Source organism: Vigna unguiculata, chromosome 4 (assembly GCF_004118075.2).
Source record: "Vigna unguiculata cultivar IT97K-499-35 chromosome 4, ASM411807v1, whole genome shotgun sequence".
Taxonomy (NCBI): Eukaryota; Viridiplantae; Streptophyta; class Magnoliopsida; order Fabales; family Fabaceae; genus Vigna; species Vigna unguiculata.
The window spans coordinates 25,225,305-25,245,675 of NC_040282.1; the positions used below are offsets into that span (position 1 = coordinate 25,225,305).

Genomic DNA, 20,371 nt, shown 5'->3' on the forward strand with positions numbered 1-20,371 from the left:
CCAAGTAAGTCACATGATTGGACACTTCATAAGGTACTTGGATGTTTAGAAGTAAGTCACATGATTGGATGCTTATAAGATACTTGGAGTTTTTCCAAGTAAGTTTATAGTCAGACACTTTTAACGTACTTGAGTATTTTTTTTTTAGTAAGTCCATAGTTGGACACTTGTAAGGTACTTGAACTATTTTCTAAGTAAGTTCATGGTCAAACACTAATAAGTACTTCGAGTTTTCCAAGTAAGTTTGTGGTTGGACACTAGTAAGATTCTTGGAGTGTTTTCCTATTAGGTATATGGTCAGACACTTGTAAAGTACTTTAAGTGTTTTCCAAGTAAGTCCATGGTTGGACACTCCTAAGGTACTTATAGTGTTTTCCAAGTAGGTCCATGGTCAGACTCTTATAAGGTACTTGGAGTGTTTTTCAAGTAAGTCCATGGTTTGACACTTGGGCTCAGATTTACCGAGTTTCCTGAGCTTTCTCCAAAATAGGTCAGCTCTTTGGAATACTTTTGTACTATAATGTCGTGCTACTTTTGAGGTATTTTTCATGCCACGTGACTCTTCTTGTACTTCTTGTATAAAGTTTAGCTTCACCACATATCTTGCTTTTGAGGTATTTCTTATGCCACGGGCCTCTTCTCGTACTTCTTGTACAAGATTCTACTCAATCTTGCATCTTGCTTCCGAGTGCATTCTTTCATGAGGCTCAGCCGATACGTAATTGACTTGTGTCAGCCTCAAGCACCTTTCATTACTCTTTACAATGTAAAAGGATGGTTGTCCTTAAATTCTTCATGCTTTGGACTTATGATTTGATGAAACATCATGCATTAAATAATTATTAGTCGAAATCATCCAATTTGGAGTTACATGGTATAATTGTCGATCATCTTTCTAATCATTGTCATGTTTTAAGATTCTACTTATTTCTTGTCTTAGAAATAATTTGCTTATGTCGGTGGCATTACCATGTTTCCTGATTTAAATTCTAAGTGTAGGCTTTTGGTACTTTGGTTGAGTCTTTTTAATTTCTGGCTAAGGATCTAAATCAATCTCTTTCGAATCCTCTTGTGTAATGTTGCTATCTTCACCTAAAGGCATTGCTTGCGGTCTTTGATTGATGTTGGTAGCTGCATAACCTCTAATGAAGTGGTATTAAAGACATTACAAAATTTTGACCATAAATGCCCATTAGTAATGAATTCTCTTTACACAAGGTAATTATAGTATAAAATATAGAGGCAAGATAAAGTTTTACCTGGTCCCATAGTGAATGCTAAATGTTCTAACCAGATTTTGCCGAATACACTCTCAGGTGGGTTGACCTTATTGCTAAACTTTGAATCACTACAAGAGAGAGACCTACTTGCAAAGACTCTCGACGCTCAAGTCAATAAGAGAGGATAAGTGAGTATACAAGAATAAAATAATTATATATATATATATATATATATATATATATATTTGTATTTAATCAAATTATGTTACTTGAAAATAATTAATTATTATATCATAATATTTTGGAGCTATTTGATAATAAATTGTTATTTTGATATCAGAGTGATATAATTGAATACGATAATAGGTTATTATTTTATAAGATATCAATGGTAAATATTTTGAAGATGTTTCATAATATCTTGAGGGTAAGCAAGCATACCATATGTTTTTTTTTTAAATCTTTGTAAAAGAAAGTTTCCAATACAAGTTTTCCAAAATGTAAATGATAACTCCCAAAACGAGTTCTCTTTTCTTCTTCCTCCCAATTGAAGAAGATAAATGCAATGACGATGGCGTTCAGAAAGAAGAAAAAAAAACCCAACTTAATTAATTAAAGAAGTGGAAGCCTGGGTTTAGGCCCAAAAAGATAAAAAAAAAAACCCGAATGCAGCATTCTATTTCTGTCAAAATTAGACATAGAAAATAAAAATAAGCAAGAAGCCGACATTGAAGGAGCGGTTCTGACTTTTCCTTCTCCTTCTTAATTGGAAAATCCACGTTCAGAGACACACTCCAATTCTTTCAACAACTCCAACTTTACCACTTCCAATTTTCTGCAACAAACACAAAAGTCTCAGAAGAGGAACAACAACGCGAAGAAGAAGAAGAAGAAGGAAGAACAACATGTTGAGGCTTGCATCTAAGAGACTCTCTTCTCTCTCCTCTCCCTGCTTCCGACCCTACCACGCTGCTTCCGCTTTCCTCTCCCCAAACGTCGTCGTTCATGACCCCAGATCCCTCCCTTCCTCTCACCTCACCAATTTCCTTCTTCCCTTCAGAGGTTCCCATTTCCCTCTCTGTCTCTCTCTCTCTCTAGTGTTTCCAAATTATTTCTATTTCACTTAATTTTAATCATTGTTGCCCAAACCACTGTGAAGTGACAAAAACATGATTTAATGTCAATTAGTTTATGTCTAAGCGAATTTGCGTAAAGTTTTCTGTTTTAGCTTCTATACATTTTGATTGTTTATGTTGACTTAGTTTATATTTAAACTAATTTGAAGAAAATTCTCTAGTGTAGCTTCTACAAATTTGGATTTTTTTTTCTATCTTTTATAAGTTAATTTTAACTTAAAAAAAGAAATAAGAATCTCTGGTATAGTTGATGTGGTGCTGCACGCAATTCTGGTCACACAACCCCCTAACATTGTGGCTAATTACAAACTCATATTTTATATTTTGTATTGGTTGAATTATATTAGAAACTGCAAAATTATTGGGGAAACTAATTAGGGGCTTCTTTGGTGAATATTTTCCATATTTATATAGTTTATCCAAGTTTTAATTTTTAACTTGTGCATATATATAAGCTTTTATTTTTCTTCTTTTTCTTCTGCAAGTTCTTATTGAGAAGTTAACCTAAACATGGTCTAAATAAAAAGTGACTGTGATAGCTAATGAGAAAGAGTGTTGCTGGTGTTTCTCTTCATTGTCTATAGTATACTAATGAAAAGGAGGAAATAGTTTTGCTTGTTGTTTTACTTTGGCACATGGTTTTTAGTTGTGCCCATGGTAGTCAAAATCGAGATCTTACTCAAGATCGGAAAGGAAAATATAAATCGTAATTCGGAAGATCGTAACATGAATCGAAAGATCTTACAAATTGGAAAAAAAATAGAGAAGAGAGCGAGCGGTAGTGAACAGTTTGGAAAAATTGTGGCTAAGCAGAGTTTGGGTGGAAAAAACAGAAGAGAGAGTGGTAGAGGCACAACCATGGTAGTCAAAAACGTGATCCATAACGTAAAATAGTTTTGCAACGCGAGTTGTGCCTCTGCCTAGTCTTTGTAATTGGATTTTTCAACTAGGTTGAACCATACCTTTTGTCCGGTTATTCATACACAAATTCTTTTGGGTTAAATAAGTTTATAGTCTAAAAAATTGTTTGATTTGGTCTCTGGTTTACTGAAATAATATATTTCATGTGTAAAGATGAAGGAACCACACTTGACACATTTGCATAAGATATAATTCTTGTTTAGGAACTAAAAGCTAGCGATTCCCCTATTGTGATGTCTACAAATGTATTTAATTCGTTATTTTTTTCTTACTAAAGGAACTGAATTATGAATTAACTGATGGAATTTGATTTTGTATAGGTTTTACTACTGAATCACTGAGCTACACACAAAAAGACAGCATTATTCCTGAGATTCCAGCAACTGTTGCTGCTGTTAAGAACCCTACTTCTACTATTGTTTATGATGAGCACAACCATGAAAGGTTTCCCCCAGGTGACCCTAGCAAGAGGGCATTTGCTTACTTCGTCCTTACAGGTGGTAGGTTTGCTTATGCCTCTCTGGTCCGTCTCCTAGTCCTCAAGTTTGTGCTTAGCATGTCTGCTAGTAAGGATGTTCTTGCTCTGGCTTCACTCGAGGTTGATCTCTCCAGCATTGAGCCTGGCGCCACGGTGACCGTAAAGTGGCGAGGAAAGCCGGTGTTCATCAGGCGCCGGACAGAGGACGATATCAAGCTGGCAAACAGTGTTGATGTTCTATCTCTTCGTGATCCCCAACAGGATGCAGAGAGAGTGAAGGACCCAGAATGGCTCATTGTGGTTGGGGTTTGCACACATTTGGGCTGCATTCCATTGCCAAATGCTGGTGATTTTGGTGGGTGGTTTTGCCCATGCCATGGATCACATTATGATATTTCAGGCAGAATTAGGAAGGGACCAGCACCATACAATCTAGAGGTTCCTACCTATTCCTTCTTGGATGAGAACAAGTTATTGATTGGTTGAAAATGTTTGTTCTGCATACAAATGAGATGAGTTTACAAATTGGGTTGAGTAAGTTACAATGTGCCTTATTACCTTAAAGAACTTGTTGAGTCTGTTTGGCCATTGGTTTGTGTAACTTGGAAATGTAACTGTTACCTTTTGGCGATACTTGTATCAATAATCGCCAGGCTTTTTGCTTAGCATGTGACAAGTTCAGGAATATTAAATTTTGCATCATGTATAAAAATTTTCATATGATTTTGATTGTTAGCTATTGTCAAATACAGAATAAAATTGATCTCAACATTCTTTAGCATTCTGATTCTACTACTGCCTGAAGAAATAGAGGTCATCTTTCAAAAACGCCTTTAACATACACCATTCCTTTTTCACTGAATTTGAGTTCCTTCCTCATTTGCTCGACCTGTTGATCATCACCTTGGGCAATTATCTCTGATAAGTTTCCATCATCTGCAACTATTAGTTTCACTTTAATCTGCTCCTTTCTGGATGCCCGAGTCCAGTAATAAACGCCTCTGCAGCATTAATAACAGCAAACTCTCAGCTAAATCTCCCTCACAACAAAAAACACAGTAACCATAATGACAAGGGAAAGAAACTGTAATGTTTTCAGTTTAATCACTTACGCCAATGGACTTAAGAGGGTGATCCAAAACCAGTTGTTGCCAATATCTGGGAAGGTTATGGTAAGCACAAGGGCCACACTTGCCAAACTGATGCAAGTGCAGAAAGTTAGTAATGCTGCTTGACCCCTGCTTGGAACCATCTGTCCTTCAAACCTGCAAGGGAAAATGGACCATGATTCTTGAAAATGAAAAAATCCCACCATAGTTTCACATAGAGCATCATCATCAAGGGAACAGAAACTGATCCCACACTATTCTGAGCAATAAAGTTATTTATTTAATGTAACAGCATATTCCTACATAAGAACTATTCTTCCATTTAAGCAAACACCTCCTACCCGGCCGCTCCAATGGTGAACTTGGAAAAGGTGAATTCTTGTGTGTAAGAACACATCAGAATTGAATATGATTACCAAGAGATTTAAAATACACTTATCATACGTAATCACACATTATCATACATGACAAGTTTGTTGACTATCATAATAACAATTCTAAAAGTCAATCCTGTGATGAATTTCATTGATTAGTATGTAAAAATACAAACTCTTTCTATTATTTGAAACAAACGTGGATGCTTAAGTTTCCCTAAAACAAATTTGAGGATTCAAAATAAAAAAAGACCCAGATAAGCATACTCATTATTCCTGTGAGAACCTTTCATGAAAGGACCTTTCTTTTCAAAGAACAGTTAAACAATACATTCTGTGTCCTAATTATAGATTGATAGAAAGGAAGGTACCAAGAAAAATCCAAAGCAAGCAAGAACATGACTATACAAGAATGAGACAGTGACATACGTGATTGTCTCTCCTCTATCAGTCACTGCAAAGTTGTTACGAGTGAAAAACGATAAAATCTCCCCAGCAACCTGATTCGGTGCCTTCTTTTCACCTTCACCTATAAACGTCTTCTGCACAATCTATTTCCCCATCCACCAAAACACACCAAAATAGTCAATGCAACAAAAAAAAAAATGGGAACAATCTGACAGAAAAAGGGCTAGTGGCAATAAAATTGATTGAAAACTAAACAAACCCAGAAACAGGGTTTATCAAATATGAGATGATAAGACGTATAAAATTGTAATTTTTGGTTGGTTTAATCACTCATCTTATTCTTTCATTCGTACATGTTTCATGTTCTAGTTTGTAAACTTAAAAAGTTAGTCATTTAGTGTTTCCACAAACATGTTTCTTAATCTGTATTAGCCTCGGTCATGCGAAACTATATTAGAGACTAAAACAGTTAACTAAGGACTAACACAAATTAGAACTATTAAGAAATGTATTGAAAAAGAGAGTTTTGCTAGCATTTTTTAAACAGAATCTAACAAATAAACATGGAAATTACCTTAGACTTAACAGAACGTTTAATGAGGGACCAAAGGCCAGGCACAGAGATCACAAAGAGACCCAAAGAAGTGTAATAGCTAGCCAAAGAGTAACCCACACTATCAGCCAACAATACAAGACTATAAGGGTTTTGCTGGTGTTGGTGGATGAAGAAATCGGCAAGAGCAGAAGAAGAAACTAAAGGGTCATGGAGTGACACATGAGCCACATGTTTCCTTTGCTTTCTCTCATCAAACTTGAACCTCACCAAAGGGTCTACTTGGTGGAGTGTGAGGCCTCTGGTTTTGGTGGAAATTGGAAGGGAACATAGAGGGTGTGGAGGAGGGGGTAACAATGCCTTAGTTACCACCATTGTAGATAAAGAAGAAGGAAAAGATACACAGATAAGGTGGTTTGTTGGAGTTTAGAAAAGTTGGTTATGTTGCATAAGGGCTTCTTGGTAGTTGGATTCGATGATGTTGGAAGACACAGAGGTTGTTTGAGGCGATGTCTTGAAACTGAGTGATGAAAAACCGAAGCCAAAATGGTGCCACGTTTGGGGAAAGAAGAAAGGATGATGATCGCACATTTGTGATAACTGGTTATGGTATTGTACCCGTGTAAGGGTTATATTTTTTTAAACTATTTTATGAGTATGAATATAGTTATTTAAAGAGATTTAAAATTAAATATTTATGCTTGATGGATTTGTTGAAAGATCTTCGACCAAGTATACATGCTTTACTTTTTAAAAAACCTTTCCTTTAATTTGTTAAAATATTGTGTTCAACATCTATAAATCTAAAATAGTGAATGCAGAAGATTAAGCTAGAATTATTCATTAAAATATTTAGTGAAAAAAATTCGTAATAATGTATAAAATTGTGTTTATAAGTCTTTAGAAAAGAAAAAATACAGAAAAATATTCCAAAAATATTTTAAAACTTAAAATACTAAATATATCTTTGAAATTAATAAGAGAACCACTCTTATATAAAAATATATCCTTAAAAAAAATTACTCATATTAAGTTTTTTAATATAAATTTTATATTTCATTAAAGAATTGAACTTTTATATTAAATATTTAAGGAAGCTTGCTTGGTAAAATAAATAAAGTAGATTGAAGTTTGTTAAAGATGATACAAATTTTATTTCATAAAATAATAAAAATAATAATAATGTGTTGGTGTAAGGTAGATTTCATCAGGGGAGATGAATAGAGTATGTAGACATGTTAAACATGACTTAAATACTGATTTGTTTCTTATATTCGTTCAGTTTTCTCGATTTGGTCCTAATATTTCTTTTTTCAATTTAATCATAATATTCGTCAATTTTATTCAATTTGATTCTTTATACCAACACCGTTCAATAGTATTGCCACCTGATTTTTAATTTTTTTAATTTTTAATTTTTATAATTTTATTTTATTTTAAAAAAAATGTCTACGTGTCCAGCTAATATCAACCATGTATCATGATCAGTTTTTTATATTCAATTTGGTCCTGATATTCGTAATTTTTGTTTAATTTGTTCCCAATTTTTTTTAAAAATTGAGTAATTTTGTACTTCTTTAAATTGAGACCAAATCTAATTTTTATACAGATGTTATATTGATACTTTTTTAAAATTCACATTTTTATTAAATATTTTTTGTTTAAGGTTAAAGTTGGTTTAAAATTAGAACTAAAATTTTAAAAGTGACGAATAACACAATTGGTTGAAAAATTTAAGAAGTTAAAAATCACAAAAACATAATACTAATCATTTATATTACTTTATATTATTTTTAACCATTAAAAATTTCAAATTAATAGTCTTATTGCCTACTTTAAAAATTTTAATTTTAAACCAACTCTAACTATAAATTAAAAATATTTAATAAAAATGTGAATTTTAATAAAAATATCAGTATAACATTTATATAAAAATTAAATTTGGTCTCAATTTAGAGGGGGACAAAATTGCTCAATTTAAAAAAAAACTGGTACCAAATTAAATGAAAATAATAAATATCAAAATCAAATTGAATATAGAAAACTGATCTTGACATTTGACATGATATTGGCTTGACACTTGGACATATTTAAAAAAAATTAAAAGAAATTAAAAAATATTAAAAAAAAACCACGAAATGACACGTGGTAGCACTATTCATAATTTGTTAACTATTTTAACAATGTTAGAAAAAATGAACAAAATGAACGAAATTGATAAATATTATGATCAAATTGAACAAAAAAAATAATATTAGAACCTAATTGAAAAAATTGAACAAATATTATGACCAAATCAGTATTTAAGCCTTTAAACATTTTTGGCAATAATCAAATAAAGAAATTAAGAGTATATGGAAGAGATTGCACTCACAAATTTATACTGATTCAGTTTACATATTAAGGATATGTCTATCTCTTAAGCAACCTGCTTAAGAATCAAATGTCTTAACTAGCATGAGTATCAATCTGTCCAAGTTACAACTAGTATCAATCTCTCCAAGTATGATGAGTATAAGCCTTTCCATGTTAGAACAAGTTTAACCTCTCCAAGTATCATTTAAAATCTTCTCCTAAGATCGAGAACTCTCAATTGAAATAACAATAACAACTCTCAAATAAGAGAGATAAAATAAAGCTCAAATGGTATACTTCACTTTGTGAAGGATATTACAATGGTTTATCATTCAACCCAATTTCACTCAACAATGGAATTGACTCTATAAGCTTAGTGTCTTTTCTCTCTAAATCCTCTTGTATTTTGCAATTTTGTTTGTGCTCTATTTTCATAATTTATAAGCACATTGAATTATTTGGAAGGTCTTCATCTTGCTTTATTTGGAAGGTCTTGATATATCATTTAGAGTATTTGCTTCCTCAAGTTATCTAATCATTCCTTTCTTGTATTTCTTCAATTTGAATTTCTTCAAATATACCACCATTGTAGTTGTGATCTTCAGGATATTCTCTTGGAGTATTCCTTTCTCGTGATTGATTTCAAATATAATATCAGTATTCACAAACTTTAATCAAAGTAGATATTCTTCAAATATTCTTGTTCAATCAGTATTGATCTTATTCAAATATTTCTTCAATCAATGTTGATCTTTCGATTCTCGATTTGCAATATTATGATCTTGATATTCTTCTTGTTGATTCAATATTCAATTTCAACATTCATATTTCATTTATCATATCAAACTCAATTCATGTATTATCGATGATTTGTTAACTTTCTTATGTAGTCTAGTCAACACATCTTGACTCGTTTGGTCATCATACTTGTATGGTTTAGCTTACTTTATACTCGTCTAATGTCTGCTTGACTTTTGTTACCATGGAGAGTTCATAAAGTGTTTATTTGATGAATACATGAAATGTTGATTTGATAAATCCATATGAGGCACTTGAAAACTTAGTGAAGACCAATGGAAAAAGACTTATAAGTGATTCAAATCGTAATTAGATTTCTACAAACTATAATTATGTTCATACAAATGTAATAGACTCTTTTAATCTGCTCAAAAAAAGTTTTAATAAATTAATTGTCTCCTCCAAACAAGATATATGATGATCATATCATTCTATTGAATTGACTACCAATCAACTGATTTCACTAATTAAGTGAAATCAATCGATTAGGACTTAAAATTAATCGATTGAGTATGACAACGATTATCTCTTTTATATCAGTACTTTGGCTCTATGAAAAGTGCAGACTTTTGAGAAACACTTTGAGTAATTCTAAAACGAACTTTTCATGTGACTGACCTTAGTTTTTTTATCAAGACGAGCTTATGAATCTGTGGGATTGTGGTTGTCTTCACATGTTGATTTCTTTAGACAAGATTACGTGTCTTGAGAAAGCTACGAAAATTTTCAAGGTTCGAACGTTTCTTGTTTTATACTGGGTGTGTTTTTGTTGGTTTTGGAGGGTGTTCAGGTTGCAACAAGGTGTTGCTAGGGCAAGTTGTAGGTTTTAAGAGGTGAGTTTGATCTTACAAGATTGTGTGTAATTGTAATATTGTGATTCTTATGTTGCATATGTTATCTAGATATAGCTCACAAGAGTGAACCATTATAAAAATTTGTGTATCCTGATATCTTGCTTGTCTTCTTTACACTTTTGGCTCTAACATGAGTTTAAAACAAGATTCTTCGTTTATAACACTTAAAGATGATTTGCATAGTTCTTTAAACACAAATTAAACAATCAAATTATTGTTGGTGTTTTTGTGTTGATTTGCATTGAGTAATACCACTTTAAGTATCTGTAATTTGAATTTTAACACTTGCGTGTTAATTGTACAACATGTTAATTTGTTGATTTCATTTTACAATCGATTAAAATGTTCTTGTCCAGCTACAAGGATTCTGAAGTTCCATTGGTCATATAGATTTAATAAAGGTTTGCGAAAATTTTCAAAAGATTAATTGGTTTCATTTAAGTCAAATTCAACCTCTCTTCTTGGCCTTAATTGTTTTAAGTCAACAACTTTTACTCCTCTGGTCAATCTTGTATTTGAGTCATCTACAAATTGTACTCGTCTAGTTAGGATATTCTAACTTTTAGATTGTTTGTGTTGACTTGACTAGTCTAATGAGCTTTAATCGTCTAGTCAAACATATTGCACACATTTTTACACATAAGTATTTTCTATAAATATACTTTTTCTTTACATAAATTTTGTTTTGACATCCAATTGTTATAAAATCATATTGTACTTATTAACTATTGACATCATTAATATCTTTATCTAACAATGTTTTACCATATGTGATAAAACTTTATTATAATCGACTCTCTCCACTTGTGTTAAACCTTTCACCATTAGTGTTGACTTTAGTCTTTCTTTTCCACACTTGATATTTCTTTCATTTTCTTACCGTGTAAACATGTAAACAACTCAAATGCTAGCATAAAACATGTTTGACATGTCAAAACAAAATTAATATAATTAAGTTAAAAGGACTATATCCATTCATTTTTAAAATTTAGGGACCAAAATGTGTCAAGTTTTGGATAGAGACAAATTCCAATTTCGCATCAAAGTTCAAGGACTAAAAACATATTTAACCCATTATTTAATTTAAAAAATTTATTTTATTTAAAAAAATTATGATAAAAGTAGAAGGATTTATTAATTATTTAATTTAGAAAATTTATTTTATTTAGTAAGATTATAATAAGAGATAAAATGATTTATTTAAAAAAGTTAATTTTATTTAAAAAATTTCTAAGATATAAAAGGGTTTAATAATGCTTTAAAATATTTATTTCATTTAAAATATTTTCTAAGAAGTAACATGTGTTGAATAATATCTAAGAAGATATTAAACAATTTCTCTAAAAAGATAAAGTGGTTATAAGAGTTTATAAATTGAATTAGATTTCATGAATATAATAATAAATCTAAATTGTTTAGTTAGTCAATGTTCTCCAAAAATAGTTGAATTTTTTGGCTGAGATTTTCACAATAAATTGGTGAGCTAAGGTGGCACTAAGACATTCAAATCCAAAACTATTTAGTGGTTTAGAGAGTGAAATGTAAGAAATTTTCTTAAGGATAAATGTGAGTGATTATTTAAGCGTTTTGAAGAGGAACATTTGTAGGAGAGGCATAAGATTTAAAGTGAAGGTTAAAGGATTCATTTAATCAATGTAAATTATCAATTAATTTGTTGGTGTTCTCACTATTAACCAAAGTACATTCTCAATTAAAAGCAAGAACTCTATAAATTAATCATAGTAAATTCTCGATTAAATATTACTATGCCTAATCATGTCTATTATTTTACCTTTTATATCAAGTAAATAACTAATTAATCAAAGTACATTCTTGATTAATTCTTGTTAAAGTTTTCACCTTTAATTAAAGTACATTCTCAATTATTGGCAAAAATGCATTCAATCATATGAAAGTTTCTAATGTTAGTCAAAGTACATTCCCAATTAAAATTAAAAACCTTTGGACTCATGATTGATATGTTATGTAGATTTAACAAACCAAAGGAAAAGAACTTTGTTGGAAACAAATCAATCTTTTAGAAATCAAGATATCACACACATAAAAATAGAAAAGTTTTATTTTTCACACATGAATTAATTTTTTGAATTTACAAGAAAATCAAATATGAAAGAGACCACTCGAAGTAAAATGTATATTTTCTCACCAAAATTCACTTAAGTGTTTCAACTTGTGATTTCACTTAAAATACCCATGTAAATAAACACTCGTGATATTTTACAAGACTCCAACATTCATATACTTTGAGAAAACATGCAATCAAATATCATGAGAACTTTCACAGGTTGTAATGAGGCCAAAGCAAAGGTAAGAAAATTTTAGGATTTTTAGGTTTTTGAAATAAATATAAAAAGAATAAAGGAGCATAATTTCAAAAGCAACTACTTTTCTTTTCTATTATTTTTGAGAAAGCAATTATTTTTCCTTTTTCTACATCTTTTTTTCTTCAAAACTCTTTCATCATATTTTCTCCTTCCTTTTTTCCATTTTTATTATTTTGTGAGTGAGGTACTCATCTACACACTTTATTCATTACTCATTCCTAACATAATCCATTAGCTCCTTCTTTCTTCCTAAGGTAAGGGAGAATATGGTCTTTTTCTTTTCAAGGTTTTGCAATGTGCTTAAAACAAGAAAGGGAGGTTTAAAACTCAAAGGGGCTACCAATGGATCAATATCAGGGTGAACTTATTTGGCCTCGTAGTTAAACACAAGAAATGTCTCAATCATATAGAATCATGCATATATACAAGTTGCAAAACAAAAGAATCAAGCTAAATATTTGAGTATAAAAAAAACATGAGCCAGTCACTCAAGAAAAATGGGAATGCCACATACACGTAGTTACCTTGAAGTTTATTGTATATTTGTGTACATTTTTGTAGAATTTTTGATTTTGTCTATAAATATTCAATTTGCTCTGCTCACTTGATCTTGATTTGTTGTGCATGCCAAGAGGAGAAAAAGAAACTCTATTATTTGATCCAAAAATAGAGAAAACATTAGAAGAAACAACAATAGAAACAAGAAAAAGAGGCTACAAGAACGACTTGAGCGATAACAAAACTAGATTGTAGAAAATTCACCTTTTCAAAGCTCAAATTTGCATAATCACGAGGAAATCATGGCAGAACGTACAAAATAGAGGAGATTGGTGGGAGACTATGTGTAGCAACAAGGGTCAATGGGGTTTTCAAGCATTGTTAGACCTATCAAAGGAGTGGAAATTAAGCTTGGTCTGCTATCATTTATAAGAGCAAACTAGTTTGCCAGTTTGGATAATGAGGACCCCTATAATCATCTCACAACATTCTATGAATTGTGTGACACCATGGGAATATCAGGAGAGGATGAGGAGGCAACAAACTTGAGATTATTTTCATTTTCCTTAACTAGAAAAGCAAAAATTTAGCTGCAATCTCAACCAAATCAGAGCTTAGTGAATTGGGAAGATGTGGAGAGCAAATTCCTTTCCAGATTTTTTCCACCATCAAGATACGTGGGTGCCAAGTTAGCTATTGCTACTTTTTCTCAAGAAATATATGAGTCCTTATGTGAAGCATGGGAGAGATACAAATTTCTTCTTAGAAAATGTCCAAATCATGGATTTGATGATTTAGCTTAACTGAACATTTTCTATAATGGACTTAAGCCACAAACCAAGCTAATTTTGGATGCTTCTGCAGAAGGATCCATGATGACCAAGGATGTGGTTGAAGCAACTTCAATTATTGAGTCTTTATCAACTAGTGACCACCAAGTGCAACATGATAGAAGCCAACCATATAGAAGAGGAATTCTTGAATTGGATACACAAAATATAATCTTAGCACAAAACAATTAGATATGATCAAAAGGTTGCAGATCAATCTACCTTTCACAAAGGCTATGGAGCAAATGCCTAGATATGCCAAATTCATGAAGGATCTGCTAACCAAGAAAAGGAGAATTGAAGAGGGTGAGACTATTAAGCTGACTACAATGCAATTATTCAAAAGTCCCTACCTCCAAAATCTAGGGATCTAGAAAGTTTTACACTGCCTAAAACTATTGGCAACTTGGTAGTAGGCAAAGCGTTGCTAGACCTTGGAGCAAGTATCAATTTAATGCCTTTGTCTATGTTAAGAAGCACTGGAGATGTACACGTTCAGCCAACTAGAATGACACTTCAATTGGCTGATAAATCCATCAAATATCCATATGGAATTGTACAAGACTTGCTGGTCAAAGTAGATAAATTCTACTTTCTAGTAGATTTTGTGATTATGGATATGGAGGAAGATTCAGAAGTACCTCTCTTCCTAGGAAGGCCCTTCATGAAAACTGCTAAAGTCATCATTGATGTTGACAATGGCAAACTTAAAGTAAGAATCAAGGATGAGGAGGTCATATTTGATGGTTTTGAAGCCATAAAGCATCCTCGTGACATAAGCGTTTGCTTTGGAATGGATGAACTTGATAAGGTGTGCTTAGTGTAAGACCCGTGAAAATTAATTAATTAATTAATAAATGAAGGTAGGAAGAGCCTTTATGACATTAAATATTGTTTGATGTGACGTGGAAAAGTACTAGCTCAAATGGTTGAGAGTACTTTGATTGTGTGAGAGGACTTGGGTTCGAGTCCTATGTATGTCAATTATGTGTTGTTGTTTTATTATTAATTTTTAATAATATGTATGAGCATCGAATTGGTAATGTAACTTTATACTGGTGGGAGTGTATCACGAAACATGTATTGGTTAAATGGTTGTGTAATGAATTGAACATTAGAATGGTATGGGTTCAAACCTTGGTGAACCTAAATTTGACTTCCTTTTTGTTAATACTAGTTGTGGTTTGAATGTAAAGAGGCAAAGAAAACCAAACAGAAGGGAAAATAATAAGGACTGAAAAACCATCAAATGATGGCTCTTGAATAGCAATTAACACCTCATTAAGGGTATTTTCGTTTTTTAACTTAAACCTCTATTAAGACACTTATAAAAGGAAAAGTTTAGGAGTAAATAGGGTTTCTACAATTGTTTTAGCTTACCTATAGAGAGGAGAACGAGATTGTGAGAGATTAAGAGAGTTAAGAGTTGGTGCAAAGAAAATTGTGGGAACATTGAGGGGAAAGTTGTTGGAGGCAAGAAGAAGAGTTATATCATCACAATCTCTGCAAGAAGTCCAGGTTAGGGGTGCTGACTTTTGTGTGTGGGAATTACATGAATTGTGTATGGTCTTGTAGAATTGTCACTCTCAATTGATTTTGTATGCTTGTGGAAATTCATGATATGCTTAATGGGATTGGGAATTTGGGGTAAATTGATGTTGCTGTAAAGTCTTGCATGTTTTGGGTGTCTAAAAGGAGGGTTTGGTGCTGTATTAGGGGATTATGGTTAAACCTCCGATTTTAGCAATTTCAAGGGAATTAAAACAGGGTCATGTAATTGGGTAATGTTAATATACATTGTTTGGAATGGTTGTATTGTGTTTTGGTATGCTCTCAATGGTTTGGTTACGTAAACAAAGAAGAAACTCTGCAAATTTTGCCCAAGCGAGTCCATCTCGCCTAAGCAAAAGTTGCAGGATCACGTTTTGGTTTTTGGCTCGCGCAGTTTGCTCAGGCGATCAGTATGAGGATTGAGAGACTTGGTCTCTTGCTTAGGCGAGGGTGACTCGCCTAAGCGAGGTCGTGATGAAATCCATAACACTTTAAGCGCGATTTCTCGCCTAGGCGAGGGGTTTTAGGTTTTGGGCGACAGATACTCTTGCTTAGGCAAGAATGGCTCGCCTAAGCGAGGTCTCGTGGTGTTATGTAGTTCGCGTCGAATTCTCGTTGAGGCGAGGTTTTGTTGGTTTGAGCGAAGGTATGGCTCGCTCAGGATAGTTGGGCTCGCCTAAGCGAGATGGTGTGGTGCAGCAATAGTTACGCACTTGTCCAGGTGAGGCGGGGTTGCTTAGGCGAGACTGATGGACTAGCTTAGGCGAAGGTCCTTGGCTTGAGCGAGTTGCTGCGAATTTCTAGGTTTGTGTGTGCTTTATGAACTGGTTTGTTACTTTTCCTAAATATAGGGAATTATATGCTTGTGTATGTGGTGTTTGGGCTTGAAGGACTAAGTCCAATAGGGGTCTGGGATGTGCTTAATGGTTGGACGCATGATGGGCATGGAACTGTGTAGTTCTCGTCGGCTGCAAAGTGGCGAGGAGTCCTTAGTATGGTGATTACATGCGTCGGACGCACGATGCGCAAGGAACTGTTATGTTCCCGTCGGTTGCTATTGGGTGAGGAGTCCATAGTATGGTGATTGCATGCGTGCCATGGTCCGAGCGAGGGAGGCTTGGATGTTTTACTACAGACGAGGAGTCTGTAGGGCAGGACTATGAGCATGATAGGCTCATAGGGTTGGACCACGAATGGGTTAGTTTCGTGGGAGCACAGTGAAGTCCCAAGACCTAGTTCATGCATATGACTCATGAAGGACTATGAGATCAGGGAATGGGTAATTTGAAAGTAATGAAACCCTTTAGCGATGTTATTTTCTTTGGGATGGATTACATAGTATTTTATATCTGTGCATAGCTCACCCTATATGTGTGTGTGTGGTGATGATCAGATAACTTGGTATCCGGGAGCAGATGATTTGACTGGTGAGCCAGGAGATACTTAGAAACGGAGTACAGGGGCTACTTGGGCTTTTGGAAAGGATTTTCATGTTAAGACTTTTGATGTAATTTTAATTATGTTGAATTATGGTGGATTTTGTAATAATGAAATTTGCGAACTTTTGAATTATGTTATAGTTAAAGTTTTGTTTTAATTTCCCGCGTTTTGGGAAATGGACTTATAATAAATGTGATTTTATTTTCTTATTTTTATTTTATTATTTAAAACCATAATATCCTATCAGGATGTTACAATTGGTATCAGAGCAAAAGTTTTGAAAATATTTTAAATATTGTGGGACTTTTGGGGAGTGAGCTAATCGGTTGTTTGTTTGTGTGAATGAGTTGAATGCTATAATTAGGTGAGTATCTTTGCTTAACTAAGTGAATTGATTCTTAACAATTGAATGTGGCGTATCCAGGCTATGGTTGCTAACAAGAGAAGAAGGAGTAATGGTGCTTATGACATCGCGGAGGCTATTCACCAGATGGTGGATGCGATGCAGACACCTGTAGCAGCGCAACCTAGAACGGCGATTGCACCAATTAGGGTGCCGACTGTGGAGGACTTCCTGCGCCACAAGCTAGCAGAGTTCACTGGCAAAGCTTCTCCTGATGAAGCGGATGCGTGGCTCCGCAAATGTGAGAAGATCTTCAAAGTGATGAACTACGCTGAAGAGCAGAAGCTCTTATTTGCCACGTACCTGTTGAATGATGATGTAGAGTATTGGTGGGCGGGAATGCAACAGCAGATGCAGACCCGAGACGAACAGGTGGAGTGGACTAGCTTCAGGACTCGGTTCCTAGAGAAATATTTCCCTGACATAGCCAGGCAGGACAGGGAGTTTGAGTTTCTCGCGCTGCAACAGGGAGAAATGACAGTGCAGGAGTATGTGAACAAATTTGAACACTTGGCGAGATATTATTCACAGAAGAATGGAGATGTTTAAAGTTTGAGCGAGAACTCAAACATGAGCTTAAGAAGGTGGTGACACCATTGCGGGAGAGGAGGTTTCCATTTTTGGTGGAGCAAGTGAAGAGTGCTGAGCATCTTGAGAAGGGTCCTGGTCACGTGAGTAGACATCAGAAAAATGTCGCACAGGCTAGGTAGATGAAAAAGCCTTACAACTGACCACAGACATCTCAGGGTCCCACTTACTACCAGTGTGGCGAACCCCATCTGAAAAGGAATTGCCCTCAGCTGACAGGTGGAGTAGGAGGGTCAGGCGACCGTCATAAGTGTTTCATATGTGACAAACCTGGACACTTTGTAAATAATTGCCCATAAAAGAAGAGTTTGAGTGTGAAGAAATCAGTAGCATCACCCGCATAAAGAGCTAGAGTGGCTGACAGGGTCTTTGCATTGACCTCCACAAAGGCTACTCGATCAGGTAACCTTATCCTCGAGCCATGTTTATTGTTGGGTCAGTTAGTATTAGTGTTGTTCGATTCTGGAGCGACACATTCTTTCATTTCTAATGTGTGTGTGGGGAGATTGAATTTGGTGAAACGTGATTTGGGGTGTGAGTTGCTTGTTTCAACTCCCTCCTCGGGTCAGGTAGCTACCAGTTCAGTCTGTGTTGGATGTTTAATGGAAGTCACAGGTCGTGGGTTCAAGGTGAACTTGGTGTGCTTGCCTTTGGAGGGACTGGATGTGATCTTGGGGATGAACTGACTGTCTAACAATCACATTATAATTGATTGTGGACGGCGCTGTTTGGTGTTCCCAAAACATGAAGGGTTAGAGTTAATCTCAGCTCAGAGAGCAATAAATGAAGTGGAAGTTGGAGCCACCTGTTTTATGATAGTGCCTCATACATAGAAGAATAGCACCGTAGAGAAAATCAGTATGATACCAGTAGTGGAGTAGTATGTGGATGTGTTTCCAAATGAAATACTAGAATTGCCACCGAGCAGGGATGTAGATTTCACCATTGATCTTATCCCTAGAGCTGGCCCAGTATCCATGGCACCCTATACGATGGCACCAGCGGAGTTGGCTGAGTTGAAGAAGCAAATAGAAGACTTGCTTGAGAAGAAGTTCATCCAGCCGAGCGCATGACCTTAGGGAGCACCTGTGCTCTTGGTAAAGAAAAAGGATGGAAGTTCGAGGTTGTGTGTTGATTACCGTCAGTTGAATAAGCTGAGTATAAAGAATAAGTATCCACTACCGAGGATAGACGATTTGTTGGGTCAGCTGAGGGGAGCCGCAGTGTTCTCTAAGATTGATTTGAGGTCTGGATATCATCAGATCTTAGTCAAACCGGAGGATGTGCAGAAGATAACTTTCAGGTCACCCTACGGGCATTATGAGTATGTAGTGATGTCGTTTTGGGTGGCAAATTCTCCTACTATTTTCATGGACTACATGAACAGGATATTCCGACCTTACCTGGATCAGTTTGTTGTCGTGTTTATTAATGACATACCGATATATTCTGAGAGTCGGGATGAGCACGCAGAGCATTTGAGAGTGGTGCTGGGAATTCTCAGAGAGCATAAATTGTATGGGAAGCTGTCGAAGTGTGAGTTTTGGCTGGATGAGGTACAGTTCTTGGGCCATGTAATCTCAGCCTAGGGAATAGTAGTGGACCCAACGAAGATTGAAACAGGGGTGAAGTGGGAGAGACCACAGACAATTACTGAGATGATAAGCTTCTTGGGTCTAACGGTTATTACAAGCGATTTGTGGAAGGGTTCTCCAAGATGGTGAGTCCATTGACTCAACTCACTAGAAAGGACCAGCCTTTCTCTTGGATAAACGAGTGTGAAGTCTATTTTGAGGACATGAAGAGGAGATTGACCACTGCACCTATATTAGTTATTCCTGAGACGACCAAGATATTTGAGGTGTACTGTGATGCCTCATATCAAGGCTTGGGATGTGTGCTGATGCAGGAGAAACGACATGTTGCTTATGCGTCTCGTTAGTTGAAGGTGCATGGGAAAAATTACCCGTCGCACGATTTGGAGTTAGCTGTAGTAGTTTTTGCTCTCAAAACATGGAGGCATTATTTGTTTGGGGCAAAGTTTCAGGTATTCAGCGATCACAAGAGTTTAAAATACTAGTTTGATCAGAAGAGCTAAATATGAGGCAGAGGCACTGATGAAGGATTATCTTGTTCCTTTTTAAGATTATTGAATATGGTGTGAGTTGATTAAGAAAGCTAAGCGAAATCCCCACTGGACATTAAGATAGCAAGCTATCTAGATGTGAAGGTTCCTTTCACAAAGCTCAAGAGAAGAAGATGATGGATTGATTCAAAACAAAAAGGAAATGGAAAGTACATAAACCATAGAAAACCAAGAACAATTAAAGGAAGAAGAAAACATAAAATGGAAAGGAAAGAAATGGTAAAAATGTGAGAAGCACGCCACTACAAGGCTAGGCTAGAAGCCATGGCAACCTTGAAGATGAGTGGATGTGTGCCACCACTTGCTATGCAAGATAAGGCTTAAAAGTTTCACTCCCAAGGGAGGAAACTCTCACAAATGGTTG

General features: G+C 34.7%; 2 protein-coding genes and 1 non-coding gene across 3 annotated transcripts; 1 reads left to right on the forward strand and 2 right to left on the reverse strand.

Annotated features, from left to right (window-relative positions):
* Positions 1-1,918: 1,918 nt before the first annotated feature.
* On the forward strand, positions 1,919-4,490 carry LOC114182306 (cytochrome b-c1 complex subunit Rieske-4, mitochondrial-like). Its single transcript, XM_028069155.1, has 2 exons — positions 1,919-2,282; positions 3,598-4,490. Exons 1-2 carry the CDS (start codon positions 2,126-2,128, stop codon positions 4,239-4,241), a joined length of 801 nt encoding a protein of 266 aa, XP_027924956.1. The 5' UTR covers positions 1,919-2,125; the 3' UTR covers positions 4,242-4,490.
* Positions 4,460-6,821, reverse strand: LOC114182305 (protein COFACTOR ASSEMBLY OF COMPLEX C SUBUNIT B CCB1, chloroplastic). Its single transcript, XM_028069154.1, has 4 exons — positions 6,221-6,821; positions 5,668-5,789; positions 4,868-5,020; positions 4,460-4,756 (listed from the first exon to the last, which is right to left on the reverse strand). The coding sequence occupies exons 1-4, from the start codon at positions 6,572-6,574 to the stop codon at positions 4,570-4,572; spliced, it is 816 nt and encodes a 271-aa protein (XP_027924955.1). The 5' UTR covers positions 6,575-6,821; the 3' UTR covers positions 4,460-4,569.
* Positions 6,822-13,729: 6,908 nt separating this feature from the next.
* LOC114182790 lies at positions 13,730-13,836 on the reverse strand. Its single transcript, XR_003604226.1, has one exon. It is a non-coding gene; the product is annotated as a small nucleolar RNA R71 (small nucleolar RNA).
* Between the last annotated feature and the right edge of the window lie 6,535 nt (positions 13,837-20,371).